Here is a 16964-nt window from a genome sequence, read left to right as displayed (position 1 = left end):
TGATTCTATTCGATCCTCTATGAAGGAAAACAATATTGTTAGTTGATGAGCAAGCTTCATGTTTTGTTCATCATAATTTTTTTGCTTCGTCATCTGGAATTACTTGTGAAAATCACAGAATGTGGGTCTTCCACCAAATCATCGTACTATTTTGTAAGTGAATACGTGTTTTGTTTGTCATATTTTACCTGTAACAATCGCAATGTGAGTTGGTTCAATGGAGTCGACATTTTTTATTTGCGCCACTTCTTCAGCGTCGTGGTGTTTTTTTTCGCTTGGATAATTTTAGAGAATTTAAACGTTTATGTACGGTTCCTGGTATCTCTGCTTTACTCGACAGAACTTAATATTTGACATTTTTAACTACTTGTATTTCAATGTGAGTTTGAAAGTCCCCGATTCCAAAATAATTTAGAAAAAACGAATTGAAAGCGGATTGGACTCAAGTTCCATCTTGTACGTATCGTGATTGTCAAACATTGCGGAAGGTCCATTATGTTGTCACGGGATGTCTAGTTTCTTCCCTTTTCTTCAAAGGCTTGTTTTACTGGTTTCCCGTGTCACTGGGGTAAAAATTTGTGTTCTTGTTAATAAGATGCAAACTAGTTCTTATTTGATCGAAGCTGCCGTCGTCACCTGTTTCTTAGGTCTTATTTTGTGTATGCTGTTGTTGCGCTTCGTGTCCTTGTTAGTTACTTATTCTTAATAACCGATATTCGTCGTAATGATATTGCTGATCTCATTTCTTTTTACAACCATGCCTTTGATGAAAATGTTCTGTCCTGACCTGTCTTGCAAGAAGGAATATTCTAAATTATTTATCAGGTTACTGCAGCTTTCAAAACAACGTTTAAGATTGATCGCCAGACCTTCAGTCTTGCTAGAAATGTATTTAGAGACAAACCTGGCTCAGCTTGTTGCAATACTACATAACACATGAATTAATAATCAACTACATAATGACATGGTTACCTGTATTGTATACTCGACAGCTCTAGGATTGATTTTTCAGGCTTTCTATAGCTATTTTCAACTGTTTAAGCTCAGTTCATAACTGCGATGTCTCCCATTTATTACTTCTTTCATCAGCAGTTCAAAGTATACGAAATTCATGTATTTTACTTCCATAATTTAATTTTGTTGATGAACCATTTGTTTTCACTGTATTTCAGCTACCCTTAAAATGTAATATTCTCAATGACTTTCCTTACATAGACACGTCCTTTCCTTCCTCACATGTTTCTACTTGATTGTTTCTTCATATGTCACTAGGGCTGTATCTAACTCAGTTATGATGGAACAACATGTGTCTTTTGACAGTGAAGTCTAAGTAGTTTTTTTGGATTAGATATATCGTGCAATTCCCCAGTCTTGTCACTGTTCGTTTGGATGCTTGCATCAAACAATAAATATACTTTTTTAGTATTCTGTTTTTGGGAACTTGTGATATGTCCATTTATGGGACCAATTTTGTTCCTTCTAGATAAGCTGTATTTTGGTTAACATGCAAAATCAGTAACATGGTCTTTTTTAAAGCTTAAATAAACTTGAAAGAAAAGTAAATTCATTTAATAGAATAGAAATTTTTATCGAAAAGTTAAACGCTAAAAGATTCTTTAAAAACATTTTAAAAACCCTAAAAAGCGGACGAAGTTTTGGCGTTACTTTACACCATTATCAAGTCAAAAAGTTAAAAGTTAAAACAAGAATATATAAAGACGTGAAACAATAAAATATTCGTGTGTCCTATGGGTATAACCCAAAGGAAAACAAAACAAACCAGTAGAAAAAGAAACGAAAGTGTCGAGTGGAAAGTTTGGCGCAAATTGAGTCATTTTGGGTGTTGAGAGAAGGCTTGATGTTCTTTATAAACAGCATCTCGTATATTAGGCAATCGAACTTGCTTCTGCATTTCTTTAGGACTTTAAAGAGGTGATCGATCTTTGCTCTTTTGTTGCCATGTTGGGTTTCAAGGTGTTTCCTGATAGCAGAATAATGATGTTCACTAATGCGTTGGTGTGAGTGTCGGGCAGTAAAGCCGACATAATTTGCATCGCACAAATCACATTGGAATGAATATACAATGCAATGCGTGTTGACGATCGGAGGCTTGTTTTCCTTTACACTCAAAGTTTGCCATAATTTCCTGCTGGTGAAGTGCATTATTTTAAAGTTCGACAGTGCACGCAACAGGTGGACCGAAAATACTTTCTATTGTTTTTAGGTTCAACAACGTAGCCACTGAAATTTTAAACTCAGCTTCGTTTATTGCAGCTATTTCACCTTGGTAGTTACACATTACGCACAGATATAAAAGGACGAAAGAGCTTCCTAAAAAAGTGTCACGCAGCAGGCCATACAAGCGTACAACTTAGGGCTGCAGTGGGACAAAGTAAAGTAATTACTACTGTTTTGTTACATTTCTCTCCATTTGTTCAACAATTCCACAGAAATTGGATGAAACTTTTTCAGATCACGCAGTTATTAATTTAAAATGAAAAATTGAAATATTCTGCTGTAAGATGCTAGTTTTGGGTAATATACAGAAAAAGAAAAACAGAAAAAACAACAACAAATATTCACATTGAAACAAACATGAAAGGGTGCACCATTTTGCCAAATTTGTACAATTTAAGGTGTTGAACGCACCCTATAATCTTTGATTACTACTAGATTCATTTATCTATTTGACTTTTTTATTTACTTACTTATACTTTTTTTGGCAAAAAGCGACTTATACACATGCAAGAGTTTTCTCTTATTATTACAATAACTGCTATTTTATGAAAAGGAAACTGTGTGAATATTGCACTATTCATTTTAATATGAGAGTTCAAAACCCAGTCATCACAACGGTGATGGTCGAGACACTTGTATGAACCTGCACTGCTGAACACAGTTTTAGTAGCATAAAGAGACTGAAAAAATCCTCTTCGAAGCACTATGAGTGAGGAGAGGCTGTCCTCTTTGGCAATACTCCACAAGTACAAGAATGTGGATAGTGACAATCTAGTTTCTGAATTTTCCCTTGGTAGGGAGAGGTGTAGCCCTTTTCCTGTAGCTACATTTAGAGTTTATGATACACAAGTCCAATATACACTTATATCAGTTACAGTAGTAGCAAAGGCTGACAAATAAACAACAAAGTTACTGAATAGTTGGCATTTTTTCATGCCTTGATGTATGAAACTTCTCCCTGGAAAAAATGGGAAATGGCATTTCTATGGCCCTAAAAATAAAAATTTGGGGGGGGGAACATGCCCCCACACCCCCCTAGAGGCTCGCGCATTTGGCGCTCATTTCACTAGGCTCTCCTGAGCGTTCCTAAACAGAAAAACCACGCTACGCCCGTTTCCCTAGCAATAATTATTGGTAATGTCCTGTGTGGTAGGGAAGTAAAGATGGGTGATTAGGAATCCGATAGGTGTGAGTTCAAATCTTAGTTAATACTGGGAGGGGGGGTGGGGGTATATACAAAGGGATGGTAGAGTAAGGTGTGGCATCAAGGGTGGCAGAAGAAGTAAGGGAGCTTTGTAACACCTTGAAAGATGTTAGGGTTAGTGTTACTCCCAAAAACCACACTCCAAGTTTTTATTTTCAGGTTGTAAACTGATTTAACCTAGCTTGTGTGTAAGTTTTACTTGCTGTAGGTTAAATGATGACAGGTTTGCCCAAAAACCTGATTCCACCCTGTAACTTGAATACCTGGCTGGATTTTGGAATGCATGTAGATGTACAGTATTATGTGACTGTTCAAATCTGAACTGTGTTGGTACGGTTCAGATTCAAGCAAGTTTTTTGACAGTACTGTGTAATTCATAACCTGTAATATCTCATTTTCAATGACTTTTATCTTTTTACAGCTTTGGTTAGTTTTTTAGAGGCACAAAAACCATCATCATCGCCTAATTCTGAATGTAATGTCATGAATACAGCTGCAAAGCACTTGAGAAGAGGAATTAATTTTGCCTTGAGTCAAAGTAATGCTCAGTGTAAACCAACTCAACACTGCTCAGGTGATTATGTATTCAGAATTAATCAGTAATGTGTAGTTCCAGAAAAAATCCATACCCACCCCATGGAAGGTCATTGGAAATTCCTAGGGGGAGGGGGATCTTAAAAGTCAAAATTTTAGAAGCAAAGTATGAAGCTAAATTGGAATTTCCAAAGGGAATAGGGGGTGCAAAACAAAACGCCTTCCGTGGGGGGAGTATGGATATTTTCTGGAACTGCACAATTCATACATGCAGATGCTATCAAATAACTATCAATATGTCGACTGTAAGCACTTTATACCTGGCAAAGCATCCCTCATATGAGGCTTGAGCATATTTTGTAAAACCGAGCCTCATCCCCAAGGTATGGGGATTCAGGAATGTTAGTTTTGTTAGGTAACTGAAGGTCGGTTTTATTCACCCCGTTGCAGAATAAGAACACACAATACAATCTACAGTGATTCCTAATAATTCCTTATACAATATTTTTCAACTCATGGGAGCTCGTGAATATTGTGTGTCGAATTAAAATGGAAGATTTAAAGGATATTATATTCTTTTTTACTTGTTCTGGAATACAATCAATCAAACATGATGGGAGAGTTGCAAATGAGGCTAGGGGGAGCAGGTATGGAGCAGTGGTGAGACCACTTGCCTCTCATCAACATGGCCAGGGTTTGATTCCTAATGACTCAGCATCTTACACTGTACATGTATGTGGGTTGAGTTTATTGTTGTTGTTGTCCTGGTTCTTGTCCCAGTTTTTCCCGCTCCTAAAACAACAACATTTCCAAATTCAAACTCAATTTGGAGTGTCTCTTATTAGTGCAAATACATTCATTTGACACTTTAATAAATAAAGTGATTGATTGATTGATTTATTTTATGTTAATTAAGCTGTTACACCCCAAAAGTCCTATTAGGCTGTTGTACAATAGAGAAAAGTCCCTAATTTCAAGGCCGTAAAAGGTCTTCATATTATCAGGTTATTTTTGTCACCTTATTGTCGAACATCTTTTGAAAATCAAATGAAAGGTGGTGTTAGGGAGTAGCGATAGTATAAGAAATAAGTAAACTTAACTGATCACCATGCTGATGTCCAAAATGTTTGACTAAAAGTTTTGAAAATGCTTTTTGTTGGTTTGTAATGACAGACGCTTTTGATAAATGTCATTTTCTCTTATCATTGATCTTTTTCTTGAAAAATTATTGGCTTAGATGTACAATGATGTATAATTCCATTGTTGATTCTGTAGAAGATTTTCAGTGTTTTAAATTTCTTTAATTTCTTTTTCAACAGGAGTGATTTGCTCTTGGTCAAGTGGCGGTTTTCTGGAAGTAGATCTCCATCATTGCGATAAGCCAGCCTATCACCTTTTTTTTAAAGACGCCGGTTCACGTTCCTTCAAGAATCTTACTCTGAAACAAGGAGATCCTCAGAAACTGTATGACAAAAATGGTGTATCCGCAACAATAATAGTGACTAAACTTGAACGGACGGAAAATATAGTAACAACAACCGTAAGTACAATACCAAGAATGCTTTTCTTGAAGCTTGTGAAAAAAATTTTGGGCCTGAGAAACCATTTCACGTTCACAATGCTCATTACAAGAAATTAAAAACTTTTAATAATTTTGGCAGGGAAAACTATAACCATTAAAACTTTACAAGATTAAGAAATACATGGGTTAGTTTGCACAAAAATGGTAGAAAATGGATTTGAAAAATACATTTTGGGCCCAAAAAAACCTACTCTGCAATTTTGAGAAATGGGCTCCAGGTGCAGTGCACCCAAGTGCACTCATCACGTCATGGTTTCTCAAGATACTTAGAAACCAGGCTTGGTAAGGGAGTCCATATCATGCAGGTTGATTATCAATAATAATTTCATTGTCATCCAATATATAAAAGCTGGCAACAAGGAAATACATTGTGACGTGAACCTAGTTTGAATTAATGGCCTTAGCTCCCATGACAGTCTCCTGTAGCTCAGTGGTAGACGCTGTATCCAAACTAGTAATCAGAAGGTCTTAGGTTCAGCTTCTACTAAGGAGAACTCCAATTTTTTTCTTTTTGTAAGTATGCCCGAGTCACTGACTGGGAAATTTCTATTACAGAGGGTTCTTTGAAGACCCCCCCTTCCCAACCCCCCAGGAATTTCCTACTTTTCTTTTTCACCTAAATCAATGGCCTTCACAAAAATTTACTTTTTCATAATGATCTCCATGGAAAAACATATGCGAATAACCGTGAAGAAACAGCTGTGAACCAAATAAATTAATATAAGTAAATAAATATCAAACTGGTCTGAAATTTGTGAACTAAATATATATATATCCACAGCATATCCAAACTACACTCCCTAAATACATATATGTTTGTAGAAGACATTTATTTCTCTAGATGGATGTTTATGGAGGCATAAGTTACAAATATTTATTTTATTGGTGAATATGATATGTGTTGCTTTTTGTAGGTTACTTTAAGGGTATGTCATCGATATCTTCCATGTGTTCCATATACAGTATTGAATAACCAGAAATTTTGTGTGAGGATGGAGAACTGCCCAGGTAAGTTATTAATGATAACTAGAAGTGTAGTTGAGCATAGAGCAAGGAAGAATTTTTGGAAAAGTTGACCTTTAATAAACACCATACTGTGATGGGCCATAAAAGTACTCTCAGCTTGAAATCCGAAGCCACAGCCTAGCAAAAAAATACATACATTTCCCACTGGTTTAAGTTATGTGATGTCACAACTCTCTGTGGGTCACCTGAAGAAGCTGATCATGTGATTGAAAAGGACTTTCACTGTTCTTGAAAATGATGTATATAGTATTGTTGTAAATAATTTTTTCACTTTTAATGTTGCAGTTGAAAATGAAAACCAACTGGAAGCATCCTTGGGCAGAAAAACAAATTTTAAAAGCTTTGTTTTTTTAGTACATTATTTAACACTTAAATTTAACTTGAAGTGACAACTTTGTGTTTTTGATTGTTTATAGGATATAATGCAAGTGTCCATCAATACAAGCCATGTGCCACTGGATACAAGCCAACAACAAAAGGTGTATTTTTTAAAATTGTTTCACTCAAATACTTAGATGTTTATTATTAATCCATAGATACTGTAATTTTATGCTGATCTTTAAGTGCTGTAAGGTTACTGATAGGTTTCATGGGTGTCTTCGGGGAAATCTTGTGTACAGGCACTTCTTTAGATGAAAGCATGGAAAACTATATAAATCACTGTGAAGCTGATTAATTGAAGATTGCAAAAATATCAAGGTTTTCTTTATTTTATTGGATAAATAAGAGTTCAGAGGCCTGTAAACTCAATGTTAGCGACGTGTACTTAACTGAATTTAACCCACTCACATTAAGGCGGACAGCCAAACAAACTGCACAATATAAATCAGGAGATAATAGGCTAACAAAGTGTGTCAGGCTTTTTCTTTATTCCTATTGGTTTGTGAGAAAACCCATCCTAAAGTTGGACAGTGGAATATTTTTTTGGTCGCGTCAGAAGTTAACACGTCACAGAAAAAATATTTTGAATTTCGTAAAAGCCCAACACACTTTGATGCATTAATATCTGAGGATCATTTTGCCCAAATTTCATTGAAATCTGGCAAATCTATATACCATGTTTATTTAGATGGCGAAATCGTGTAAAAACATGAGCTGTGTTTTCGGCCTTGAAACATTTTCAGAGTTTTCGCACGTCATTAAAATCCTTGTCAACGCGCTCATGCTGCCTGCCAAACAAACACAAAGAAGCATTTCCTGTGGAGTTCTATGGACAAAACAATAATTTCAAATCATGCAAAAGCATTCAGCGTTACTGTAATATTGTATAGCGACATCGTAATGGGAAAGGTTAAGTCTGGTGCAAGAACCTCACCAGCTAAATAGATACATCCATCAGTTCTGCGAGCTGAAGTTCCCTTCTAATTTTCAGCCAGGCAACAACAGCCAAAGTGGCTGGATCGCCAGCAACTTTGAATTTGAAGTGCTGGTGTTGGAATCTCGACTCTCTGATACAGTGTAGTTCATCAATGAATTCCTCTTCTGCTGAGGCAGTTATTTTCATTTGACTTGCCCCAAAGTCTTTCGACGAGGATGGTTTTGAAACAATATTGGGCTGGTGGTACCATGAACCTTTATCGCTTGCTGCCAGCTGAAGTTAATAATAACAATTTATTCGCTTATATTGCGCATTTTCCATGGCAAGATGATCAAATGCGCATTACAATAATTACAAAAGCACAATATGTATTTTAACAATAGGAGTATTACTTTGATTATAATAAGTTATGATTAAAAGTAAAAATATATAATAAAATGTAAAATGTAAAAAAAAAAAAAAAAATGTATGCATTTACAATTTTAACCTAACACAGTCAGGAATCCAAACACTGCAACCTAATAGGCAATCTATATGCTAGCTATCTTAAGCCAGAAGTGTTGACAGGCTTCTTTGCCATTACGTAGATGTTTCCCCACCATGGAAGACCCCTCCCAGAAGTGTCCCTCCAGGTTTGTTGTAGCTGTAATTGATAATTCTATTCCTTGCATTGATAAAATAATGTTGTTCTTTTTGCGCTGATATGGTCTTCCCATGACTGCACAAACTGCTAACTGTATATCAACCTTGTCCAGCTATGTTGCTTGCCATTAACTGGCTGTTATCTCAGTCTTATGGGCTTGGGGAGGAAGGGATATAAATAACAATTTGGCCTGCAATCCAAATTTTTACTGGGTGGTTTTACTTTGGCACAGAGACTCGTTGTCACCTATTGTTATATTTACCTGAAGGTACAGGTTGTCAGATACATTGTTGGTCATGAACGGTTTCACTTCATGCCAAAATCCATACTTCTCTCAAAGCTTACTCAACAGCACAGGTTGGTTTCTGGTGCACATTTTCTTGGTCTGTTTTCTTCTGATATCCACTATAATTTGTCAACTTAGCCTATTTTTTCTGTCAGCCATATCCACTTGACAGAGATGGTTAGTTTCTTTTCTCCAGAAGTACAGTATTTAATGTCAGTGTAGATCCAGATTTCCCCATTATGGTTTAAATTAATGCTATGGACTGTGTTGAAGCCATATGGTAAATGTAACTGTGTATGATTATTACTGTAATGTAATTACAAGACAATTATGTAAATTAACTGAGTTTAATGACATTTTCAATGTGGAAATTATTATCAAACATTGTTAGGTAACGTAAAAATAATAATTTGCATGAGATGAGTTGACAGGCCTCTTTGATGTTAGCAGGCCATTTGAAAACGCATGCACCATCCTCTCACTGGGAAGCTACTTCTACTCGATCTACAGGTTTGTTAACATTCTAAACAATTCTTTGCTCTTAATCACATAATTAGTTAATCAGACATGTATGTATCTCTCTGTCATGCTTCATCTCTTGTGGTCCTTTGTTGCAGAGATATCTTGTTCTCTTGTGCTGCTTGGCAAGCTAATATCTTTGAGCTGAGCACTAATAACCTAATAATATTTGGTAATCATTCGGTTGAACTTAAACACTGTCAACACGTCTGGTGAGCTATGTTTGATTGAACTCCCTCTGTATAGCTAACATAAGATAAATATATATAAAAACTGTTCAATTGAGGCCTTACACTGCTGTTTAAAAACTAAAAACTAAAAACTGAAATCCAAGCTTTCGCCGATCAACGGCATCATCACACAACTACATGTAGCCTCAAATAGCACGATGATGATAATGATGATGATGACGATGATGATGCCGTTGATCGGCGAAAGCTTGGATTTCAGTTTTTAGTTTTTAGTTTTTAAACAGCAGTGTAAGGCCTCAATTGAACAGTTTTTATATATTTTTAACCATGCTGCTGAACTGACAACATGAACAGATTATAAGATAAATAGTTTTGTCTTTACTATGGATTAAATTTCATTGCACTTAACTTCACCTTAGCTTGCCCACAAAGAGCCTGAAACAACATTCAGCTTCTCTACCTATAGTTTTAAGCCGGCATGAATGTAGTAACAATGTTACAAGTCACAGGCTAACTCTGGGCAAACGATAATTCTCTTTTATAAGCAAAGGGCTTGGTATATATCCAACCTATGGTGCCATTTAGATTTCTTTTCATTGTTTTAAATCAGATTCACCAGGTATTTTTCACGTGGTCTTCAATTCTTTCAGGAAACATTGCCTTGATGTTTTATTCGCCACTTTGTGCTTCGTTAAATGTGATAAAAATGGAAATCTTGTCCATAATCATAGCCTTTTACTCCAAGTGACCTGCAAAAATGTAAAAAGATCTCTGGGCAACATTTCCTGAGGGAAATATAATAAAGTTTGAGGGCCACATGAAAAAACTCTGGGGAAAAACTCTGAGCTAAAACAACAATAAAGCAACCTAGAGGTTGGAGGTGCCTGAAGCTCTTCAAATGTAAGCCCCAATCAATTTAGTTTTAAAAAATAATTAATCTTAACATTGATGATACTGCTAACACATAATGTGCGATTAATTTCAAGTCAGCTTATGCTTAACAGAATTAACAATAATTTATTTTATTACTAATGACAGAATAATCTTGGTAGTAGTGGGGACAATTCCCCATAAAAAGTATAGAGTTGGGTTACTAATTTTTACAGTGCTCACCCCACAGAGATGTACTTGCAACATTTAGGCATACCCACTGACTGGGATGCTGTGGCTAAGTTTTCATGTAGGCTGTTGATGTACACTTGTACAATCCATTAGGAAAGAACTTCCATGGGGGAAAATGACACAATTGAATACCAATGAGACCTTAGAATCCAAATTACTCCAACGTAGGTGTAATTTGGCCAACAGACTAATCTTCTTGTTGGAAACATAAGTTTGTTTTTAAGGACGGTGCCTACTTTTGCTACTGCGCACACATTCTGCACATCTCAAGATACTCAGCTTTTCTATGAGTGGTGTCTACTAACACAGGGAGAATTTTGCGTGGTTTAAAACTATGCAGAGAAAGTAGAACTTAGCAAATGTCTTGGTATCCAAAATGAAAATTGGCGGTAACCATGCATTTTTCAGAGATAATAAAGCGTCAATTTGAAAAAAAAAACCGCCATACATTGCTTTGTATTTTATGGCTTTTTAGAATAGTATTATTGTTGCTTAATTATGTGTATAATGCATGGTTACCCCCAATTTTCATTTTGGATTCCAATAGCCCTTGCTAAGATCTGCTTTTCCCGCATAGTCATAATGCGCGCAAAGTAGGCACCGTCCTTAAGATCAAACAAGGCTTGTATCCAGCAACTTTTGCTAAAACCTCACAAGAAACTAAAGCAAAAGAGGACATGATTTGATGCTTGCCTCTGTGTGTGATAGAACAGGACCCTTACATTTCCAGTACTCACTGGACCCAGTTGCTTGAAGGTTATGGTGCTGATTTGTCCAGAAAAGGCTTTTAAGTTTAATATGAATCAATGTAGTCAATTGGCAGTAATAATTATTGTAATTAATGTTATTTCCAACTTGCATACAAAGCTGAATTTGTTGTCAACTAAAAAATGAGTTTTGGATGGGCTTTCAAGCACCTGGGCCCTGTAGCTCTGTGAGAAAGGGACATGTAAATTCAAGTATATGTCATGCAAATAATACCCTCTTTAATCTGTGAGCTTGTATAATCTTAGCCATTCTGTTTAATGTGGAGGGAAACCACATTTTGTTAGAATAATTTTGGATTGAACTCTTGTCATTGTAGCAATACAGTAATTTTGGGCCTGGAAAATATGGTGCATCACCTTGGATGAGCTGAACTCTAACTTGGACCATATTTAATGATGGTGGAAGTAATATATAAAACACGAGGAAGAGTGTTTCATCAGATATCCAAACACTGAGAAGTAGGTTGGAAAAACGAGGTGCAGCCGAGTTTTTTTTTAAATGACTTCAAGGTGTTTGGATATCTGATGAAACACACTTTCGAGAGTTTGATATGGCTTCTCAAATGATCAATAATTCTTGGAGAAATTCGAGGCTAAAGTTGGCAAAATTTTATGGTAATTAGGATCACATATCCAAACCACGGTCACGGTAGTGATTTTCTTTGTTTTCTCTTGATAAATTATTAATGAGTTTGAGAATAAAATAAGGCTTATAATAATATTATTGTACTGCTATGCTCAAAATTGGGTTAATACTTATTTAAACTTTATTGTCTGTTCCTTTTTTTTTTTCTTTTAACCTTACTCACCCCTTTTAACTCCAGGTTTGCCCACTCAAGGCAAGTTTGAATATAACAAAGGAGGTCACAAAGGTAAACATTTTATTATTTCCATTTTTTTTTTTATAATAATGCCAGGGCTGGCATCAATCTTTGAAGAAACCGTCTCCACTAGGAAATCTTCCCTGGAGCTGTTGACTTCTTGTGACTGTCCTGATAGGACTGCGCAGGATTTTGTATTGTGAAGGACCAGTAACAGATGCAAAACAGACTGTGACAACAGGTGCCTTTCATCGTTCCCTGAACATGGCTGTAAAATTTTACACTCTGGCTCTAGTGAAACCGCTCATAAGCACTAGTCTCCCATGCAGTAATTTTCAGTAGCCTACAAGAGCAGACACTTTTTCCAGCTTTTTTCCTCGGCGGGTGAAACACAAGCTGGAAAAGACTTCTGCTCTCGCAGGCTTATCATTCAAGGGAGTCATATAAGGGGGAAGGAAAGTAATACAACAATGGTATTATTCCCCTATGGTTAAAAAATACTACTACCCAGACTTCCCAACATGCTGTAAAAACTGGGTGTCAAGGAGAGGTGGCCGGTTATGACACGGCTCAATTTATGAAGAAGAATAGTAAAGGAGTTTTGATATCTTGAACAAGTCGTCATTTGTGACAGTACATCCAAACTCGTTTCCAGGGTCTCTCCTCTTCCTTACCTACTATCTTAGATCATCTTGAGGCAAGCTTGTTTCCTTTGGATAGTGGTGAAACGTCTTTCTTTCTTTCTTTCTTTCTTCTTCACACAGATCATTCGTCAGGAAAACATCTGTCCACTGGTGCCATCATCGGTATCTGTGCAGCTGGTTTGTTTGTTATCCTGATAGTGGTAGGAGCCATGGTGTATTGGAAAAAGTACCATCACCGTTCGCGCCTGCGCGCTGCGTATTACAATGACATATCCATGCACGATCCTCTGTACGAAGACTTTGGCCCTGAGGTGGCTTAATTGTCAAACCTTCCTGCACTGCAGAGTACAGTGCTACTGGATTGAAGTGGTTTAATTTAAGCTAGCATTTAGACAGTTTGCATTTAAATTTCTACCCTTTTCCTTCTAAAGAGTGGCAAAGAATGAAATTGGAGAAGGTGCTAACTCCAATAGCGAGAGTTTAAGAGACAACTCATCGACACTAAAGGAAAACTTTGCTCAATGACATTTATTTCAATTGCAACACTCATCCAAGAACTGAAAAGTTCAAACTGTATTACTTAGGTGCGGCGAATGGTCGGTCTCATTATTGGCGAAACGGCAAGACTAGCATTTTCTGGAAGTCTGAGACTTTCTTAGTCTTGTAAAAGTAATCAAATCTCCGAAGAGGATTGCTGATTACTTTTGTCACGCAGGAGCTAGATTCCAGAAGCCCTGCTAAGTTAAGATGCATCCTAAGGATTGTTTCCAAACAATAGCCTATTGTTAGGAAACAATACGTAGCAGGAGCTTTGTGAAGCTAGCCCAAAGACCCTTGAAATTTGACTAAAATTTTGCTAGATGCGTATTTTTGAAAGACTATTCGCCATGCCTCTTTCAAGACTCTTGAAGGAAAAGGGTTTATTTAACCAGCCTAAAATAATATGTCACTGGCTTTAGAATATAGCTAAAAGCCATCTCTTTCACCTTCTTTCACAAATACATGATCTGTAGTTTAGCATGGGTGGAAGGCATTTATGGTATGAGCTAGATTTTAAATTTGCTTTAGTAGTAGTATATGATTGAGTTGAGTCGCGCAGTGGACATGAGCAAAGCAAATGAGGGTATTGGTTCATAAATTAGTAAGTAAGTAACTTCATTCAGCCAGGGTGGTCCACTCAGATACGATTCGCATGGACCCTGAATAGAAAAGAGGTCTGTGTAGAGAAAGATAATAGGCATCTACTTTGACCTCAACTTCTCACATACAACCGACTATCACTGCCTTGGGGGAAATTTAATTTCACACCTTATGATCAAATTCCTTATTCCAAAAAACATCTGCGCTAAGGGTGGCATAACAGAGTAAAAGGAGAAGTAAGGGAATCATCGCCTGTTGGTTGGGGTCAGAGGGCTTGAGTGTTCATGGTCCTTGGATCACATTGCTGGATCAATCTGACCAGGGCGTTTCATCACATACTAACTCAGAGGCCCTCACGAAGAACTCAATACTAATCAAACTCAGACAGAACAATCTATCAGAGAGAAAGCTAACTGGATTCCCTGAAACACATTCATTTGAAATTTAATTTGAGCAGTTGTTTTTTCTTCTTCTTCTTCTTCTTCTTCTCTCTCTCTCTTTTTTCAGTTCTCTTTCTTTTCTTTCTTTCTACATCACACTTCTCATGGCAAAAACTGATTCACTCCCAGAGTTTGAAAACGTGTGATTGCGGGAGAGGTTGTAACCTTTGCTTGTGTGTTCAACTTTGTTGTTGGGTGTTCAGTTGTGAATTTTTCCATCCCTGAATTTGCGGAGTTGATACATAGAGCTGTTTCTTTCATCACGGATCAATTAATAGACTGCAGAACATTCCCTTAAGATATGAATGGGTGATTTTGCAGATGAAGGGGCCGAGCGCCGATAAGCTGACGGGAGAGCCATGGAAGCATGCGAGCCCACAGTGCGACTCCTCTCAATCCCCACTTTTACTTGCAATTTTTTTGTTCGTTCCTGTTCAACCCAACGAACTGTACTAAAATAGGACTGCCCAAGCAGTCTAGGGAGTTTGTTAGCGGGCAATATGTTACTATATGTTAACTATAGATGTGTAAAAACTTGGCGACATGAAGTAATAATTGAAGCGTAGTTTAACATACAGTGCAATGGTCGATCTACACTTGGGTCATCTTTCATCGTGAATGAACGTTTCTACCGACTACCAACTTCGTACAAGAGTAGAAATTTATGATCTAAAACCGAGTATCTTGTAGTGAGGTTGCCAGTGGACAGGCTCTATAGTTCCAGGAAATATGGCGCACGAATAATTGAAGCGAGCTCGGCGTTTTCTGGTGCGCCATGTATCCCTAATGCGGAGCCTTTTGCGCAGGCCTGCCCAGGAGGCAAGGCATGTCAACTAACTAACTACGAGTTTATAGAGCTCGTAAAAGTATTTTACCTTTTTTTCGCTTTTTTCTTTCTTTTATTCGGTATACCAATGTAAAATGAGGGTGCTATAGCAAATACATTTTTACAGCTTGACTTCATGGCCTGTTCCAGGTTCCAAGATAGTGGGAACGCGTGTGGGACTGGGGAGAGAGCGTCCCTGCTCACTAAGTTCCAATCTTTCCCGTCCCCTTTCTCGCTCGATCTCCATGCGTTTTATTCCTCAGTTTATTTTCCTCGTTCCCACTATTTGAAAGCCTGGAAACAGGCTTCAGGCTTCATTAGTATTATGAGTATTGTAACCAAGTCTTCCATTTTCGTGAATTTGCGTTAGGGTTAAGCTATTTATTGTACTCGGCTACAAATAATACGTGTAAATAGTTTTAGTGGTACAGTCGAGGAGAGAGGCGTGTTATAGATATGTAAGAATAGCACTGAGCTTAATTTGCTGATCTTTTTAATTAAATTTGTCATTTTGGAAATAAATCAATAAAGTTAGCGCAAGCACCAATAACTATAGACTGATGTTTTGTTGTTGTTGTTGTTGTTTTTTTGTGAAACAGAATCCCCGAGATGCATTCCAGCTAGCAGGCCATGCTGTTTGACTTTGCTACACCCACTTCTTTAAGTATTTAAATTACCCGTTGTATAGAGCGATGACAAGGTAACGGTGGGTGCAGTGCAGTTAAGACATAAAATGGTCACGTTTAGTGCCGGCATGATGTTGCGTGGGGTAAAACGCAAACACTAAAACGTTTACTCTTTTCTTCTGGGGAAGCTGTGCTTCTCTAACGGAAACTGAAATTGTTTCAATTTCTTTCAATTGCGCATAAAAATAGTAACGAATGGCATTACATTTGGAAACAAGTTGTATCCCGTTTTCATCGAAAGTGGACTGATGGCAGTGAAAGTCACATGTACAGGATGGTGCGACTGGAATTGCAGTTTTGTTGTCTTTTAATCACACGAAACGTTCCCCTTCGATATTTTAACAAACTATAGGCCTTATGACGGTTTTCGACGCCATTTTGACGAGTAGGCAAACACGTCTGAAATAACAGTGTTTGTATGGGAATCCGATGTCAAATAATTTTCATAACATCGCTTCTGAAAAAATCGTGAATTGGAAACTTGTGGAACTGGGGAAAGGATTTTAAGAAAAAAAATTGGAGGGATGTAGCTGTGACAGAAAACGCCCAGTCGTGTTTTGAACTTTCCATACATTTCCCTGTATTTTTTTCCCGCGAACTATTTTTAGTAGCAGTTCACGGCTGGTTCCCTATGCAGACAAATGTATGGAAAGTTCAAAACTCGACTGGACGCTTTCTGGCACAGCTAGATCCCTCCAATTTTTTTTTCTTAAAATCGTTTTCCTAGTGCCAAAAGTTTCCAATTCATGACTTTTTCAGACGCGCTGTTTTTTAAAAATTATTTGACATCGGATTTCCATACAAACACTGTTATTTCAGACGTGTTTGCCTACTCGTCAAAATGGCGTTAAGGCCTATTATTCCTTAACCTTGTGACGCAAGGGTTTATGCTCTGTCCATTACCGTCGAGAGCGGGCAAGCGCCAAGAAAGCGTGCATGGTGGCCTATTGCAACACTGAACCCCCCAGGCAACCTCT

At 37.3% G+C, this 16964-nt stretch overlaps 1 protein-coding gene across 6 annotated transcripts; it reads left to right on the top strand.

Moving 5' to 3' along the window:
* Window positions 1–6: 6 nt before the first annotated feature.
* On the top strand, window positions 7–15856 carry LOC146470025 (uncharacterized). 6 transcript variants are annotated; one of them, XM_085122126.1, is made up of 9 exons: window positions 7–153; window positions 3864–4016; window positions 5296–5516; window positions 6473–6566; window positions 7001–7063; window positions 8490–8534; window positions 9282–9341; window positions 12255–12302; window positions 13016–15856. In XM_085122126.1, exons 1-9 carry the CDS (start codon window positions 120–122, stop codon window positions 13213–13215), a joined length of 918 nt encoding a protein of 305 aa, XP_084978252.1. In that variant the 5' UTR covers window positions 7–119; the 3' UTR covers window positions 13216–15856. The 6 variants fall into 6 exon arrangements, with proteins under 6 accessions (XP_084978252.1, XP_084978251.1, XP_084978255.1 ...); XM_085122125.1 differs by having other exon boundaries at window positions 9279–9341; XM_085122129.1 differs by lacking the exon at window positions 8490–8534.
* Window positions 15857–16964: the final 1108 nt, after the last annotated feature.

The sequence above is a fragment of the Pavona decussata genome, unplaced genomic scaffold, assembly GCF_977016875.1.
Source record: "Pavona decussata unplaced genomic scaffold, jaPavDecu1.1 SCAFFOLD_114, whole genome shotgun sequence".
Taxonomy (NCBI): Eukaryota; Metazoa; Cnidaria; class Anthozoa; order Scleractinia; family Agariciidae; genus Pavona; species Pavona decussata.
This window is presented reverse-complemented; position numbering and strand designations above follow the sequence as displayed.